Here is a 17,397-nt window from a genome sequence, read left to right on the forward strand (position 1 = left end):
TAGTTTAGTTGTTTTTTATTTTATTTTATTAGATTAAGTTAGATTAATTTAATTAAAGTTTGTTATTCTTAAATTCTTTATTCCTTTATTTATGATTAAATAGGATTATTTCCTTTTAAAAAGAAATAATCATTTTGTTTTCCCATTAACTTCTATTTTTTATAGGATTTAGGAGAAATGTTGGAGCAAAATAATAAAAAAAAAATAGGAAGAGAAGAACCATTGGAGAGTAGAGAGTTGAAGAGGGAGCTTGAAGACTTTATCATTTTTTTAATTTAAAAATTAAATGACAAAGTGTTACATCTTTTTTAATAATATCTTAAATCTTATTGGATAAAACTTGATATTTAGTGACATGTCAAGTGGAGCTCAATTAAAATATTTTGACATATTTTTAAATGGAACTTCATTCTAACGATCAAGTGTGTTAAATGGGCATTTGGACCCTAAGATTTCCTTTGTGAATTCCCTATAAATACCACCCGAGACACTATTTTCACTCTCAAGTGCCCCTAGGCTGCCCTTTCTATTTATCCACAAAAACTACCTACTTTAAAAACCTAAGCAAGAGCACCAACTAGTGTGGTTGTGTTTTAAGTCTCTTTCTTAGAATTTTCATCCCTCTTTTATATATATATGTATATATATATATATCAATGCAGTGTCTATTACACATTATAAGAAATGCATGTTTTTTTTACTATATTTAGTGTTTGATCTTTAATTTCGTGAATTCTATATAAATATGTATATTATGTAATGTAAATAAACCTTAAGAAACAAAAAAAAAGTTAGACTTAAATAAAACTAGAACCGAAAAAGCTTTAAAAATTATCAAAATTAACGAAAATAAGCTTTATAGGTCATCTATGTTTTAAAAAGCCTAAAATCAAATTTCATCTATGTTTTAAAAAGCCTAAAATCAAATTTCATTCGAACTAGTTTTCATATTTTGTAAATAAATCATTTCTAACATAAATTGAATTTGAATAAAAATAATAGCACTTTCACCAAAAAAAATTCAAAGAAAACTTTAAAAATAACTAAATATTTAAATTGTCTGCCTTGTTTTTTTAGTTTCTGTAATAAATTTTCGGTCAAGTATTGATTTTTATTGTATATTATTTACAATTAAGTATTATGAACATTCTAGTCCAGAAAAATCCAACATATAACATAATAAAAATAAATTTGATCAAAGGACATTGAAAACTGATCCTAAAATGGCTAAAAATGGACTTTTCTGCACTGATCATCATTTACGTTAGTTAAAGTTCGGTCAAAGGTAGGATTTTCTTGCCTATTATGATATTCTTATGTGTTAGAGACAATCCAGTCCAAGTATATTTGAAATCCAACATGATTTGCATAAATTTGATCATTGATTAGTGATGAAACCCAAAAATTGGCTTAAAACTTAGTGTTTTTTTGCATTGATTTATAATTTCCTTGATTTTGATTCCAATAATGTTCTGTTTTTTTTGTTTTTTTTTATATTTTTATTAATAATATGAGTTATTTTAAGTCAAAAAATATTTGAAAAATGAGTCATTTAGGACTACCAAAATGATAAAATTAAGGCTGTAGACGTGTAAATTTGAAAGAATGAAGTACCCATTATAGCGAGGCTTGTTCTTCAGTCTTCTAGCGCTTCTTCAAGAGTTCCGGCGCTTTTCAGGCGACGCTTGTTCTGTTGCAACTGCAGGCGCTTCTGACGCTCTGCTAGCGGCCCTGACTGTATTCTTCAGTTTTCTTTTTGTTTATTCTATATTTTTGTATAATTTTTAAAAAAAAAAATAATTAGGTTTTGACATTTTTTTTATTTGTTTAGTTAAGTTTGTGGCTTGTTTCATCCTAGGTTATGATAAATTTTACCCTAACTTAGAATTAATATTTTTTTTTGTTAGACTTAAAAACTTTTTTTTTAATTATAATATTTTTTATATATATTTAAAAACTCAAAAATAATAAAACTTTAGAACCTTTAAATAATTCACTAAAGTTCTTAAAAAATTTAGGCCAATTAAATTTTGATTAATAATTTGTTTAGTTTTGATTTTAGGATAGCTTTATGTGAATTATTTGTACTTATTTTCAAATTTTATCTTTGTTTATTTTTGTTTTTGTCTAATATCAATCTTTAAATGTTAAATGAAAAAATCTAAATAGTAAAGCGTAAAGATTTTAAAAGAAACACCAAAATTAATTAGTAGAGACCTTAGGGGCGTTGTGGGACATAGGGTCTAAAAAACATTTTTCTCACACGTAACCAAACGCCGAACTCATTCTCTTAATTTAAGAATTTTTAAAATTAGTTGGCGACTCTCTAGTTGTGAGGTTAATTAATATTGAAAAAGTAAAAATAGACCTATGACATACTTCCCATTAAAAAACTCTCAATCTCTCCCACATTCGACGGAAATGTAAACTATGGAATTATCTACAAAACCTCGTTTTATAAACTTAAAATTTTCAAACCTTAAAACTAATTCTACTTACGTTTTCAAAAAAAAAATTAAAAAAAAGAGCGTCCCAGATTTTTCAAACTCATCGATCAAAAAATGTTTTTAAAATCGATCACAGTTTTCTTGGCGTTCATAGTGGATCGATTTTTTAAAAAATATATTTTTGATCGACGAGTTTAAAAATCTGGGACACTTTTTATAAAGCTTATTTTGAAAATGTGAGGGGATTAATTTTAAGGTTTGAAAGATTTAAGTTTATAAAACGAGGTTTTGTAGACAACTCCATAATTTACCGTCCCGTAGAAACAAGAAGAGATTGAGAGTTTTTTAATGGGTAGTATGTCATAGACCTACTTTAACTTTTTCAATATTAATTAACCTCACGACTAGAGAGTCGCCACTTAATTTTAAAAATTAGGAAATTAAGAGAGTGGGTTCGGCGTTTGGTTACGTGTGGAAAAGAGTTTTTTAGACGCTATGTCCCACAACGCCCCTAAGGTCTCCACTAATTAATTTTGGTATTTCTTTTAAACTCCTTACGTTTTAGAAATTAGATTTTTCCATTTAACATTTAAGATTGGCATTAGATTAAAATCAAAAAAGTAATAAACAAAGATAAAACTTAAAGAAAAATAAGAAAATAAACCTAAGCAAATAATTCACACATAAAGTTATTCTAAAAACCAAAGCTAAGCAAATTATTAATCAAATTTAATTGGCCTAAGTCTATATTGATTTTTAAGAACTTTAGTGAATTATATAAAGGTTCTAATTTTTATTTTTTTTTTATAAAAGAATTGTAATTCAAGAATAAAAAAAGTCCTAAGTCTAAAAAAATCTTAAGCCTAAGTTAGTTCAATTTTAGTTAAGGTTTAATTTTAAAAATAATTCTAACCTAGGATCAAGCAAGTCACAACTCTCTTAACTAAGAAAATAAAAAAAATGTCAAACAAACAACCCTAAATCTAAAAAGTAAAAAATAAAAAAATAAAAAAATAATAAGATGCAGCTCGGTCCTCAGTTCTCGGTCTTGGGTCAGCTTCAGATGCAGGCTATAGGTCCTAAGAGTTGCTAAAAGAGCATACCTATTATTCTTTCTAGTTTTGACTTGACCCTATTCTAACTAATTTTTGATGATTCAAATGGATCCCAAATTGTATTAAAACTTTCATAAACTTTATTAACTTATAATTAAACATTTATATATACAAAATACTTTGATCTACTCATTCAAAAACATTATAAAATAAATAAATAAATAAAACTGTATAAAAAAACAAATATTTTGTTTTTTGTTTTTTTAGATTCTTCAAATTCAAATAGCCCTTTAAATTAAGAGTTTATTAACATATAATTAAACATCTTATATATACAAAATACAAAGATCTAATAATTCAAAAAATATAAAATAAATAAAATAAAATTGTACATAAAAAAAACAGATTGTTTTTCTTGTTTTTTTAGGGTTTTCCAAATGGACGATTTTGGTTTTATAAAAAATGCATTTTTCTTTTTTGTTAAGGACCTTATATTTAAATTTGAACTTTCTGTTTGTTTTTTAATTATATTTTATTTTATTTACATGTTATTAGTGTTTTACATATTTACAAAGAAATCATGCAGAAAGTTAAAGTTAATAATTATACATACAATCATATTACATAATAGAAAAGACAAAAGCACTCTTATTATGTAAAAGATAAAAATTAAAGGTAAAATCAAGAAGCTTATAAAGATAGTTATTTTCTTGACTTAAGTGGATGAACTCTTTTATTTCCAGACAACACTTGTGACCAATAATCTAATTAGTTGTTGCTAGGAAATTTCAAAGGAATTGAGAGTGATTTTTTTTTTTTTGCAAAGTGTTAAAGGAGATATTTATAGACAAAACTATAAAACCCCAACTAAAGGCCCATTTAACACACTTGACATTGGAAAAAAATCCATTATAAACATGTACAAATGTTTAAAAATATAGAGCAATTTCCACTTAACATGTTATTAAATGTGAAGTGATATCCAATGAGATTTAAACTCTAATTAATAAATGATGTAATCCTTTATTATTTTAATTTTTAATTAAAAAATGACCAGTCTTCTTGATTGAATCATTCTTCCTCTTTTGATTTCCCAACCCTTCACTTTTGATTTTGTCTTTCCAAAATCTTAAAAAAATAAATAATAATAATTAATTAAAAAACAAATTATTAATTAACTTAACTAATAATAATAATAAAAAAAAAAACTAAATAATTATTCCTTTTTAAAACAATCCTATTTATTCTTAATTTAAAAGAATAAAAAAATAACAAATTTAATTAAACTAATCTAATTAAAACTAATTATTTAAAAACATCTAATCTAACTAATGAAAACAAACTACAAAAATATACTTTAATGATTTTCTTAAAAAAACTTTATAAAAAATGTTATATATATATTTTATAATTTTTTAAATTAATTAAATAAACCTTAAATATTCTAAATATAATAACTTACTTAAGTGTTTTAACTTAGACAAATTACTATCTTAATTTACTAAGAATTTAAAATAAATTATTTTTAAAAACTCAATTATTCTAAAATAATTGTCTTTTAAAATAAATTGCTTGTGAATGAATTTAATAAATTTGTATAGGCTCTAATTTCTTAATTTTATAATCTATAAAATTAGAATGAAAAATGAGTGTCTATAATCAATACTATTAAATATTTATAGTGAAGTACTGCTTCTCAAATACACATGACCAACATATAAAATTAAATAAAGAAGAGTATATATAAATTAATGGATAGAGTTTCGCTTAAAACCAAAGGAAAAATTAGGGTTCAATGGTTATGTTGGATCGATAAGCTGTTCAGGTTCATCAATGACTATCCAAAGTTGATGACTATCCAAAGTTTGCTGGTCCATTCTGAAATTGCCGGTCGTGGCTAAATAGAGAAACGAGAAAAAATAAATGACAAAAGAATTAGAGTGATGGCAAGAATTTATTTGATGTTTTAATTTTTCAACTAATAAATACTCTTAAAATGTTCTAGAATATCATATCATTATTTTTCTAAATCTATTACCCACAAAATCCTAATTTTTTGAAAATTTTCAAATTTTTAACTTACACTTTTTTTTATTTAAAATCGGTAATAATTTATGTACTTTTGTGCTAAATTATTACAAGTTACATTATACTTTGAAAAATAGACACCAACTAAAATTCTAAAACAAACTGAAAGATAATGAAAATGTTTGAAGAGAATTATAATTTTTACATATTTGGAGTAGAATATATATATATATATATATATATATATATATATATATATATATATATAAGATCTATTTTTTTATTTTTTCCTTCTTATATTGTATTTCTTAATTATTGATTAAAAAAGTATGTGTAATGTATGAGATAAGTCAAATAACATTACCAAAATTTATAGAACATTTGATATAATATTCAGATTTTTATAAGATTTTTTTGGATTTCTACGAAGTACATGTTTCTATACGAGGATGTTTATTTCCGCTAAAATATTTTGATTACGTCGTCACCATTTTGGACCAATCGGCTCAAATTGCATGTCTACCACTATTCACATAAGATCGAGAGCTGCCCCCATTTCCGTTCCGTATATAAATCAGTTAAGAAATAGTACTACTTGATAATTCCTAATCTGCAGATCATCGGTTGGACCACTCGGTCCTGGGTTCCAGTATCCTCGGTCCTAAATCTCAGCCAGGACCGAAGACGCTCGGCTGTGAAAAGTGTAATTTTTGGATGTCACAAATTTAGATATTATTATAATAGAGATGTATTATCGATTATCATCAATATCAATAACTTGACCTACCATAGATCCTCCCCAAAAAAATTTGACCTAGTGGTGTTTGTTATGATCCTAAGAATACAAATAAATTAAAGGGTGGAATTGAATATATTAGTTTAAGATAAAGGACAGGTATGATTTCATGGCAGAAGATTTGATTAGAAACATTCAAGATCGATCGCGGGAAAGTTGGAAATATAGATGCAATCAAATCTCAACTTCTCATTCAATTCAATTCAATTCAATGCAATGCCATCAGCAGGATTTCCCAATCAACATTCCTTCTTCCTCTGTTGAATAAATCACAGACAGAGGAAGAAGGAAAAGGAAAACTTTGATCACAATCCCTTTTGCTTATACGAAATAACAATCTCTGCGCTAATTCTTCTCCTTTCCTTAATTTTCGATCAATCGATCGATCGTGGAGTTATCTGTTTGGCGGCGGCCACACCAGGAAAGCTTGAAATGTCAGACAGAAATCAGTCTTCAGCTTTGAAGAAGATCTTCGTTCGCGCACTTCGTAATGGTGCCGCAAAGGGTTTCTTCAAGCAGAAGCCTCGTACGCCTCAAGATGTCGTTTGCCAGACTCGCGCGCTTCTTGTTTATCTCGAAGCCGATCTCGGCGAAGGCGGACCTAGGCATGTAGTCAAGGTTAGATTCCATTCCATGTTTGGATTATCCCTGACTTGTTGATTTCTGCACATTGGTGAATCTAAATATTATATTTTCCCCAAACTATATCTTTGGATTGTTTAATTCGCGCCACAACAACTAGGGAAACTTTTGATATGCATGTTTATGAGAGATCATTAATTAATCAATTCCTCTATTGCTTGATTTTTCATAATTTCTTTTGATATGCTTGTTTTGCATAAACCTGGTTTCCCCTATTTCCCATTGTGAACATGCATCTTTCTGATGCATCGTATTGCATTAGTGCTGAAGTTCATCCATTACTGACATTGAGTGTCATCCTTCATTCAGATGACGGAATTGAATAAACTAATGCGTGACATAAAGGTGATCCTTTATGGAGATAGTGAATCCGAGCCTAATCCAGATGCATGTGCACAAGTGACTCAGGAATTCTTCAGAGAAAACACATTGCGCCTACTTATTGTTTGTCTACCAAAATTGGATTTAGAGGTGAATTTGAAGTCGGTATTTTTCTTGTAAAGTTCATGATTACATCAAATTGATACTTTAAAGTACATTCTTTTCCATTAACAAGTAAGGTCACTGAGGAAACCATATGAGGAAGAAGGCAAATAAATCTTGTCTTGTAAAGTTATTTTCTTCTTCTTCTCATTTCTTATTGCTAAAAGTATGTTTTCTCCTAGGCTCGTAAAGATGCCACTCAGGTAGTTGCCAATTTGCAAAGGCAACCGGTTCATTCTCGACTAATTGCCTCTGAATACTTGGAAGCTAACCTAGACCTCGTAGATATTCTAATATGCGGGTACACAATTGCTTTAGATTTTTTCTATTTTCTTTTTGATGGTCAATGTTGCTACAACTTTGTGCACATCTTAACGTTTCAAGGAAAACTTTTCATTGATCCACGTTTCGCGAATGTTACCTAATTTAATGCTAATAACAAAAGCATAAAAGAAAACAAGTCCCAAACAAACAGCTCATACCTCCAAATCGAGATTCTGGAAAGGTTCCAAGTCTTGTTGGAGCTCAAATTTCTTGGCGGGTACACCACAGACATGCTCCGACCATGTTCCCTTATAGTTGTTACCAATGAAAAGTTTTGTTTTGGCTATTTTTGGTTCCTTTTTCTCTGTGCTTCTTTCTTGCTTCCTTTAATTTCTTAGGCCATATATTTCACATATTGAGCTTACTTTCCTTGTGAATACGACACCTACCATTCATTTCATGTTGTGTAGGTGGTCCATCTACTTGTGGATTGCCAAGGAAAGCTTAATTAGTTTGTTTGTTTAGAAAAAAAAGCTTTTAGTTTGATTTGTTTTATTTAATTAGTATGAGTGTATGACTATCATATGCTTGTTTTTATTGATGAGTTTGGACATTATTTTATAATTTTTCAGTTATGAGGATCCTGTTCTTGCTTTACACTATGGTGGAATGCTGAGGGAGTGCATACGACATCAGGTAGTTGCAAGGTAAGAGTTCTGAGAGCTTCTCAATGATATTTTTCAATTATATATTTTGTAAATGGTCCGAATGTGAAGAGTCGAATCCATGATCTGAGGACATGAGTTCATGTGTTTTATCACTGAGCTCATAGAGTTGACCCTGATATTTTTCAAATTTTGACATTGTTATAAGTTGTTCAATCTTTAAAGCCTCAAGTTGAGTATGTTAATGTTTGTGCATGGTTACTCATGTAAAGGAGCTAATATGTTCATAGGTGTCTTTGATCTGCTCGTTTTTGTTTATTATTTGATATTTTGTAAAGATGCTACTCTTTTATTTCAGGCACCTTTTGGCTTCAGAACATATGAAGAAATTTTTCGATTACATACAACTTCCATATTTTGACGTTGCTTCAGATGCCTTAGTAACATTTAAGGTGACGCCTCTCTCTCTTTCAACTTGATGCTTGTCACAGACAAGTTCTTCTCTTCCATTTTACTAATCCACTCATACATTAAATAACATTTGCCTGTTCTAAAAACTGATTTATTTGTATAAATAACCAAAATAGGTTGATTTGAATTGTTAGATTGAATAGGTAGGTTATTGGAAATATCCCAAGGTCTGCTTTGACTGGGTCATTTGATATTAATTTTAAATAGTTCATTACTCAATCAACAATTTACCCATCACTCACATCATTCAAACCACAAACTAAAATATTCAAAAATTCTCTATTTAAATAAATAAATAAATTATTTTATCATTATATATCTATCTTTCATTTCTTTGTATCTAATACAACCAATTTTCAATAACCACATAGTTATTCAAATAACTCAAGATTAAACAAGGCCTTATTCAAGTTCAATCAAAAGCAAAGCCTAACTGATTTTGTTTTTTGAAAATATACCTGTTGGGTGTGCTAACTTCAAATTGTCAATTGTAGGAGCTTTTGACCAGGCATAAGTCTACAGTTGCTGAATTTCTGTGTAAAAATTATGATATGGTACGTTTCTGGTATCTCGAAAAAATCTACATTGCAGATACAGTGGGATTTCCACACTGGCATATTTTTTGTTTACTTTCGATATATTGTATGTGATTACCAATTTTGGTCTGTTATCATTTTCAAAATGGCTGTGTTGTAAATGGAGGAATATTTTGTTGTCTTCAGTTTTTTGCTGATTTCAATTTGAAACTATTGGAGTCTTCGAATTATATCATCAGAAGGCAAGCTATTAAGGTAATGGCTGATACATTTAAGATTCTTCTATTGTTTTCATCTGGATTAATAAGATGTTTGCACATAATTCACTAAAGTTTGCACTTATCCCTTTGTTCAATGTTCTTGGAATGTTGAAGGATTTTGCTAACAACACATCACATTGATTTCAGCTGTTGGGTGAAATTATGTTGGAAAGATCAAATTCTCCTGTTATGGTACAATATGTCAGTTCAAAGGACAACTTGCGGATACTAATGAATCTGATGAGAGTATGTATTTCTTATGTTCTCCTTATTTTCATTGCAAACTGTTAATTATGATGTAGATGGAGCCTATTCGAAATTGAAAAATCACTTAAAAACTTATAGGATTGTCTTTTGGCTTATGATCCAAAGTATAACGTGAGTTTAGGCTTTTTATTTGGTATAACTATTATTTTTTGGATCATGCATTGCGATAACAAACATGTTTTATTTACATATATATTCTCACTGTGGAAGTTTCTTGATGTGTCATTTGCACATATCACATAATAAATGATAAGACAAGGTTTAATGTGTTTCTACTTTGGTTGCAGGAGACTAGCAAATCCATCCCAATAGATGCGTTTCACGTGTTTAAGGTATTTTGTAGACATTGATATGTTAATATATAATAAAACTGAAGATGACATTATTATTGCAACAGTTATTTGCCACAAACGAAAAGAAAACTCCTGAAATAGTGACGATACTAATTGCAAATAGAAACAAGCTTTTGCGGTTCTTGGCAGGATTCAAGACAGAAAAAGGTGACAGACAAACATACATACATAAATATATGGTACCTTAAATAATATGGTTTGAAGCATTAAACTAATTAAGTTTAGTGTGGTTTGCAGAGGATGAACAGTTTGAGGCAGATAAAACTAAAGTTATAAAAGAAATAGCGCAGCTGGAAGCTGTTGATCATCCTCAGATGACGATGGAAATGGATAAATGTAGTGAGTTGTAACTAGATTATTATTATTGTGTTATTATTTGATTGAAATTGTTCATATAATCAACCCCTTTGAAGAAGAGAGTCAGACAATGGTAACAGATTTTGTGGATTATCATTGTCATGATTCTCTTCTCTTTTATTTATTTTTTATTATTTTGAAAAGAATAAAGACCAATTGAAGGAACTATTTGTAAAATAATCAACATATATGTGTATATGTTTGTGTGTGATATTCATTTATTTTTTCAGAGATGATGCATGTAGACAATAAATATATATGTATTTGTTTATTTATTGACTTCTTGTTGATATTTGAGCTTCAGCTCGATCAGGGCACAACAGTTGATAAGTCATTTGGAAAGTTCAATTTAGATGTATTTTTAAAGTTCAATTTGGATCCACACCCTTTATTGAGCAAGTCCCTCTTTCCGAAATTCAATTTGGTGTCATTGATAAAAATTTAGATGTATTTTTAAATCTCATTATAAAAAAAAAATCATGTGCTTGCATTGTCTTGATCAAGGTAAGCAAACTTTCTATGGAATTTGAAATGCTTTGAGACTGTTAACATGTGAAATTGCTTATATTTGATAAACAAGTGTTCATAATATCTATGTTAGTAGAATTGAATCTTTTTTTTAAATGTAAGAAATGAAGTTGATGGATTTTACTTAGCACTTGATTATTCTTGGCCATGCTTTCTTCTATATTTGTATCTTTTGTTTAATTGTGGATATTTTCATTTAAACCTTCAATCCTTCCTACTCTAATTCCTTACTTTCATTTTTGTTTCCCTCAATTGGATAGTTTTTCAATACATTCTCTTCTTTAGACATTTCAATTATTGGTATACTAATGTAAACACACCAATATTTTACATCATTTGAAATTGTAACTTTAAGATATAATTCCCATCTATGTTAAAAATGATTTCTAAAAAAATTATGAACACGTGAATTAAAATAAAATAATTAGTCAATAAAATGATGTTAAATTAGATCTCGAATTAACTAAATACCGGATATGAAATAAATAAGTGAAACCCTAAATAAATAAATAACTATAAAATGTGTAAAAATAAATAAATAATATATATATATATATATTTGTTTAGTTGAATTTTATGTTTTGTATTATTGTAAGAAAAAAAAGAGTCAACTGGTATAAGGAAGGCTGAAATCTAACAAGGAAATAAGGAATAAGCCTAGATCGCAGGCTCATTCCTGCGAAATAAGCTTAGTGTGAGTCTCAAAATCCATCATCCTTGCACTAGGAATTGAGAGGAAGACAAGGCATGAGGCTAAAATGTGTCTCAAACGAATTTCTCGAGGATGGGATATTTTTTAAGGCGTACAACAACTTACTAAAATAGTGAACTTCCACATATATATGACAAAAAAAGTGACTCATGTATGCACATGAAATTAATCCAAGAACATAAACATGACATCTAAAAGCACCAATCCACATCTTGTTTTGAATGATAATTATTGTAGAAATATGGGATTTTGTACAGAGCAAAGAGTGAAAGAATGGAATGGAGTGTTCAGATCAATGCGTACCTGTTTAAGAAATAAGGTTCACATTGGTCACGAGAAATACAATTTTGAGCCCTTTGTATTTGTCAAGTCCTTCCTCCTTCTTTACCCCCATTAATGGGTATCAGTGGTTTAATTACATAAATTCATGATAATTGAGTAATATACCTTCATAGACCATTCAAAAAGTTTTGGTTTCAAGTACATTTGAAAAGAACAGTCATATAAATGCAGGAGAAATCTTATGATTCACAAAGGCAATTGCCTCCATGAGTGGCTGAAAAGAAACAGAAGTCTGACCCTACCAAATTTGGACATGCAAACAACCTGGTTTGAAGCTATTGGACATTTGTGGTAGTTATCCGAATGCTAGGACTTATAGGACAAATGAAAAGAACTGGACTGAGAATTGTTATTTGCAGTTTTGTTGGACATTCTGAAATACTCAGGGATAACAAGTTCTACTATCCCACTAATACGACAAAACTTTAGACTAGAGATTCACAATCCTTTGAGGATGTTGAGTTTGTGCGGGGGGAGGGGGGGATAAGGTTAAATATATTGCCTTTGAAGAAAAATATGTTGATATTCCTTTTGTTGTTTCCTATGGCAGCTAGGTTTGTGTTCCTGAACAAGGCATTATATATGAACTAACTCCCTAAAAATCAAGATGGTATTCAGGACATCCAATCTATAACATACAAATACCAGCTTATCATATCATACAAATATGGTGGGTGCTACTGCTGTTGAGATATTTAAGAAGAATGAAACCGAAATATTAGAGCATCGGATAGCATGATATTCAAAGGTTTAGAGTGCATAAAGATGGTAGCATTCCACATTGATTCATAAAAGAAGAGAAATGAACTGTTTCAATTTATAAAATCAAGGACTTAGGAGTAAGTAAGGAAGTAAGTCACTACTTGCCATGTTTCTCGTTCAATTTCTGCGTGATAAAATCAGAACGTGCTTTGGTTCGTGCTTGTTGTGGAGCAACATTAACATATGAGAGATGGGCACCAATACCGAATAATGAAGCACCCATGAGAAACCATGCCACAGTCACAGCCAACTTCTTTGGAGTGGAGGGATAGCATAAACCCATCTTTTTTTCTACTGTAAACATACATCAATAAAAATATATGAAAAACTTCAACACAAGATCATGGAAAATGTAGGCTAAAATGGATAAGAGGAAAGAGATGATATAAGCTAAATACAGCAGCAGCAGCAGCAGTGAATGAATGAAGTATTAAGAAATAAAGAATACAGAATATGAATTCCATCGGTTTAACTATGAAATTTCAACTATCAAGCATTTGGTGATTCATGTCCACCCGAATCTAGAAAACTAAATCATCGGCCAACTGTTTTACAAAAGAAGCAATAGACCTACAGGCATTGAATGTATATGATTATTACCGTTTTGCTACATGTAATCGCATCGTTTGATTAATAGCTCGAAATCAAGGGAACAATGATGCGGAAATGGCTGAGAAAGAAGCAATAATGATCGGAAAGAAGTGTTATAACTGACCTGCGTGATAATGCGTCGTAGATCCGCCATACTGATTAGTATTTAGGGGATTTCGTCGATTCTTGAATCTTGATCGCTAGATTGAGCTTGATTACTGAAGACGAAAATTAGGGCGCGCAGATGAAGCGAAAGGTGTCATCTTTACTGTATACAAAAGATAACTGAAAAGTATAAAATGACCCTTGAGTAATAAGGAGTGTATAAAAATGATATAATAAAATATAAAGTGTTCAAATAGAGTACAAAACTAATCAACAGTACAAATGGATGAAGAGAAGGAAGCTTTAAGAAACTGCCACATGATGAAACTCTCAATGTTTACATCTTCTTATAGAATGACAGAAGAAGGAAGAGGAATTGCCAATGGAGGGAGGAAGTGAATGATACCTACCATGTTCTCTTGTCATAAGTGGAGATGCTGCTGCCATTGCTGTTTGCTTATTTAAACCTTCAATGAAAAATGAAAAAGGCCCCAAATGTTGTAAGACAGCTCTGCAAAAGAGCCTGGGGTGTACCTGCAAACCGTAAATTCGCAAAATACTATGCTTTTTTAAAACATTGTTTCATATATGAGAGAAACAGGGACTTCAAATGAGTACAACCCATGGAACATAACATCTCAATCTTCAACATGAATGACTATATCGTCATCACCCGTCAATCGCGATATATGTTCCGCAATAACAGTTTCTTAGAGGAGAAATAAAAAGAACAGAGTGAGTAGAAAAACCGATTGAATAAAAAATTAGATGGATAAAAAAACAGATGGAATAAAAATTGACGACTCTGATAATTAGAAAGAGAAAATATAGCGATTAGAATATCAAACTTAGAATAGAGAAATATAGCAATTAGAATATAAAAAATACAATCTTCTCTCCTTGACAATTCTAACCTTATTTATAGACTAACAAATTGTAAAATAACCCCTAAAAGATATAACTACTTTTATTTCAGCCCTAGTCCAACTCAGCAACATCGGTAATAGAATCCTTATTATTGTGAATATTAGAGTCACAAGATCTCTTTCCCCTTAAGAACTTCCTTACCCTTTTCGAACGTGGCTTCTGCATCGGAAACTGCTTACAGAATTCAGGAAATTGGGTTGATAACAGAGTTGTAGGCTCAGCATTCATAAAAAATAGTTGACCTCCAAAACAATCGTAACCCTTCTTCACATTACGAGCTACGTCGTCCCTTGTCATTAAATAAAAAGAATTGTCCTCCTTATCACCAGACAGTCGAATGTTCTCGCCGGATAACCTAGCTTTCATAACTCTCTTCTCGAGATCAAGGCTCACTGGTCCATATTTAGTCATCCAATTAGCTCCCAAAACCATATTACAGCCTCCCAACTTGATCGTTCGAAAGTCTAGTAGAAAATCATGACTCTGCATTTTCCAAGCCAAATTCGTGCATAAGAATCGACTAAATATTCTGCATCCGCCTGCAATAGTCACCCCCACCCCATAAGCATTGTTTCATTTATAACACAACCCAACTGAAATGCAGTACCCTCATCAATAAACGAATGCGTACTACTACCATCGATTAATATAGTGATTTCCCCTTTTTTTGAAGCTGCCCAATAATCTTGAGCGTAACATTATTAACACTCCCATTAAGAGCGTGCATTGAAATCGAACCCCCATCGTTAACCCTTTCGACTCTGGCCTCCTCTTTATCCTTAAGACAATTATCTTCGTCATCTTAGATATATTCGGTTTTGAACTCCTCTTTAGCTTTAAACCAATCGTTTATCTCGTCTTTCATTGCTTCAATATTGAAAAACTGATGACGATTGGGGCAAACATGATCTTTGGAATATTTTCCATCACACTTGAAACAAATACCTTTAACACGTTTTTCTCTCATTTCTACAAACGTGAGATCTCTAGCTGGTATTTCAGTAATATTTCGTTAATAGTTGGTCTAAACGTACCTTGTTGGTTATTGCTCCATGGAGGTTTTGGTTGTGCTACATTTTCGGTCTGTGTTGGCAATTTGTTGAACAATTTCGTTTCCTTACCAAGAGGTTCGAGGAACTCGTCCTTCACCTCAACTAGCTTTATTGCCCGATCTAATGTCACTAGTTCTTCCATCTTTAAAACCTCTTTCAATTCAGGTCGTAAGCCTCCCATGAAACTCTTCACATAGTATTCGTCGTTCTGTGGATGGCATTTAGTTGCAACTAATGCTTTTAATTCTCGACATTGATAGATATAGTCTTTCAAAGTTCCTGTTTGTCTCATCTGATTAAATTCTATTATCACATCTTTGTGTCCCTCTTTTTGAAATGCCAATAACACCTCTTCAAAGAATTCGTTTCAATTTGGTAATGGATGATGATCTATCAGATAATAATAGAACCACACATCAGCCTCACCAGAAAGAAAATAAGACACGTAGCTTACCTTTTCTTTTTTAGACATGGTGAAGTGATCGAAAAAATTATTGACTATTCTGAACCATCCCCTAGGGTTTGAACCATCAAATTTGTTCAGATCCATCCATGGTTGCTTAATTGACATACCTCCCGAAGTCCGTATCGAATTATGACATGTAGTTTGATTCCGATTACTAATAGGAGTCTCAGTTGTTCCAAAGTTTTGTCTGGCCGTCTTTTTGTCTGGCCTTCTGTAAATACCATCTCTCTCCTAAGGAGTTGTTCCATGTCCATATCTCGGCTGTAGTGGAGGTGTATTTGAACCTCCTCCTTTGTCTTCGGTTGATTTATTATTTGTGTTCGAATTCTTGGATTCCAGCAGTCTTATTATAGATTCATACTTCTCAGCGCTATCTTTCTGCATAATCTCCAAGTGACGAGCAGTTTCAATCTGTTTTGCTTCAATATTCTGATTAGTTTTGAGATTCTCTAGCTGCAATAACTGAAACTTATCAATCATTTGTGATTTCATCGTCTCGATGCGTTCAGTCAGATTCTGGATCATCTCTTCATTACTTTTGCTACGTAAATTCACCATTCTCAGCAGAAGTCCGATGATCGTAAGGAGAAATAAGAAGAACATAGTGAATAGAAGAACATATTGAAAAGAAGAATATATTGAATAAAAATTGAGAATTTAGGGAGTTTAGGATTAGGATTACCAGGAGCGACGACTCTGGTAATTAGAAATACAATCCCCTCTCTTTGACAATTTTAACTTTATTTATAGGCTAACAAATTGTAAAATAATCCCTAAAAGATATAATTACTTCTATTTCAGCCCCAGTACAACTCAGCAATATCGGTAAAATCCTTAATGTTGTGAATATTTGAGTCACAACAAAGTATAATCCATAAAACATAACATCTCAATCTTTAACATGAACGAGTACAACCCATAGAACATAACATCTCAATTTTCAACATGAATGAGTACAACCCATAGAACATAACATCTCAATCTTCAACATGAATGAGTACAACCCATAGAACATAACATCTCAATCTTCAATATGAATGAATGAGTATGACCAACAGATCATAACATCTCAATTTTCAACATGAATGAGTACAACCCATAAAACATAACATTATCTCAATCTTCAACATGAATGAATGAATATAATAACCAACAGATCATAACATTTCAATTTTGAACATGAATGACAGTGCTTGATGATGTAAGCATAAATAATAATGGTTAAGGCAAGACCAGTACAGCATCCAGCAACTCCTGAATTGAAGACTGTTTTTTGGGCATAATAAAG

The 17,397-nt window shown here is 30.6% G+C and overlaps 1 protein-coding gene and 1 long non-coding RNA gene across 2 annotated transcripts; one reads left to right on the forward strand and one right to left on the reverse strand.

Moving 5' to 3' along the window:
- Window positions 1-6,487: 6,487 nt before the first annotated feature.
- Window positions 6,488-10,849, forward strand: LOC124937619 (putative MO25-like protein At5g47540). The gene is made up of 11 exons (XM_047477916.1): window positions 6,488-6,944; window positions 7,278-7,439; window positions 7,634-7,752; window positions 8,348-8,422; window positions 8,739-8,832; window positions 9,346-9,405; window positions 9,574-9,642; window positions 9,795-9,893; window positions 10,202-10,246; window positions 10,312-10,414; window positions 10,505-10,849. Exons 1-11 carry the CDS (start codon window positions 6,759-6,761, stop codon window positions 10,615-10,617), a joined length of 1,125 nt encoding a protein of 374 aa, XP_047333872.1. The 5' UTR covers window positions 6,488-6,758; the 3' UTR covers window positions 10,618-10,849.
- A 1,955-nt stretch (window positions 10,850-12,804) lies between these two features.
- LOC124937620 lies at window positions 12,805-13,814 on the reverse strand. Its single transcript, XR_007099377.1, has 2 exons — window positions 13,684-13,814; window positions 12,805-13,262 (listed from the first exon to the last, which is right to left on the reverse strand). It is a non-coding gene; the product is annotated as an uncharacterized LOC124937620 (long non-coding RNA).
- Between the last annotated feature and the right edge of the window lie 3,583 nt (window positions 13,815-17,397).

The sequence above is a fragment of the Impatiens glandulifera genome, chromosome 5 (genome assembly GCF_907164915.1).
Source record: "Impatiens glandulifera chromosome 5, dImpGla2.1, whole genome shotgun sequence".
NCBI classification, from domain to species: Eukaryota; Viridiplantae; Streptophyta; class Magnoliopsida; order Ericales; family Balsaminaceae; genus Impatiens; species Impatiens glandulifera.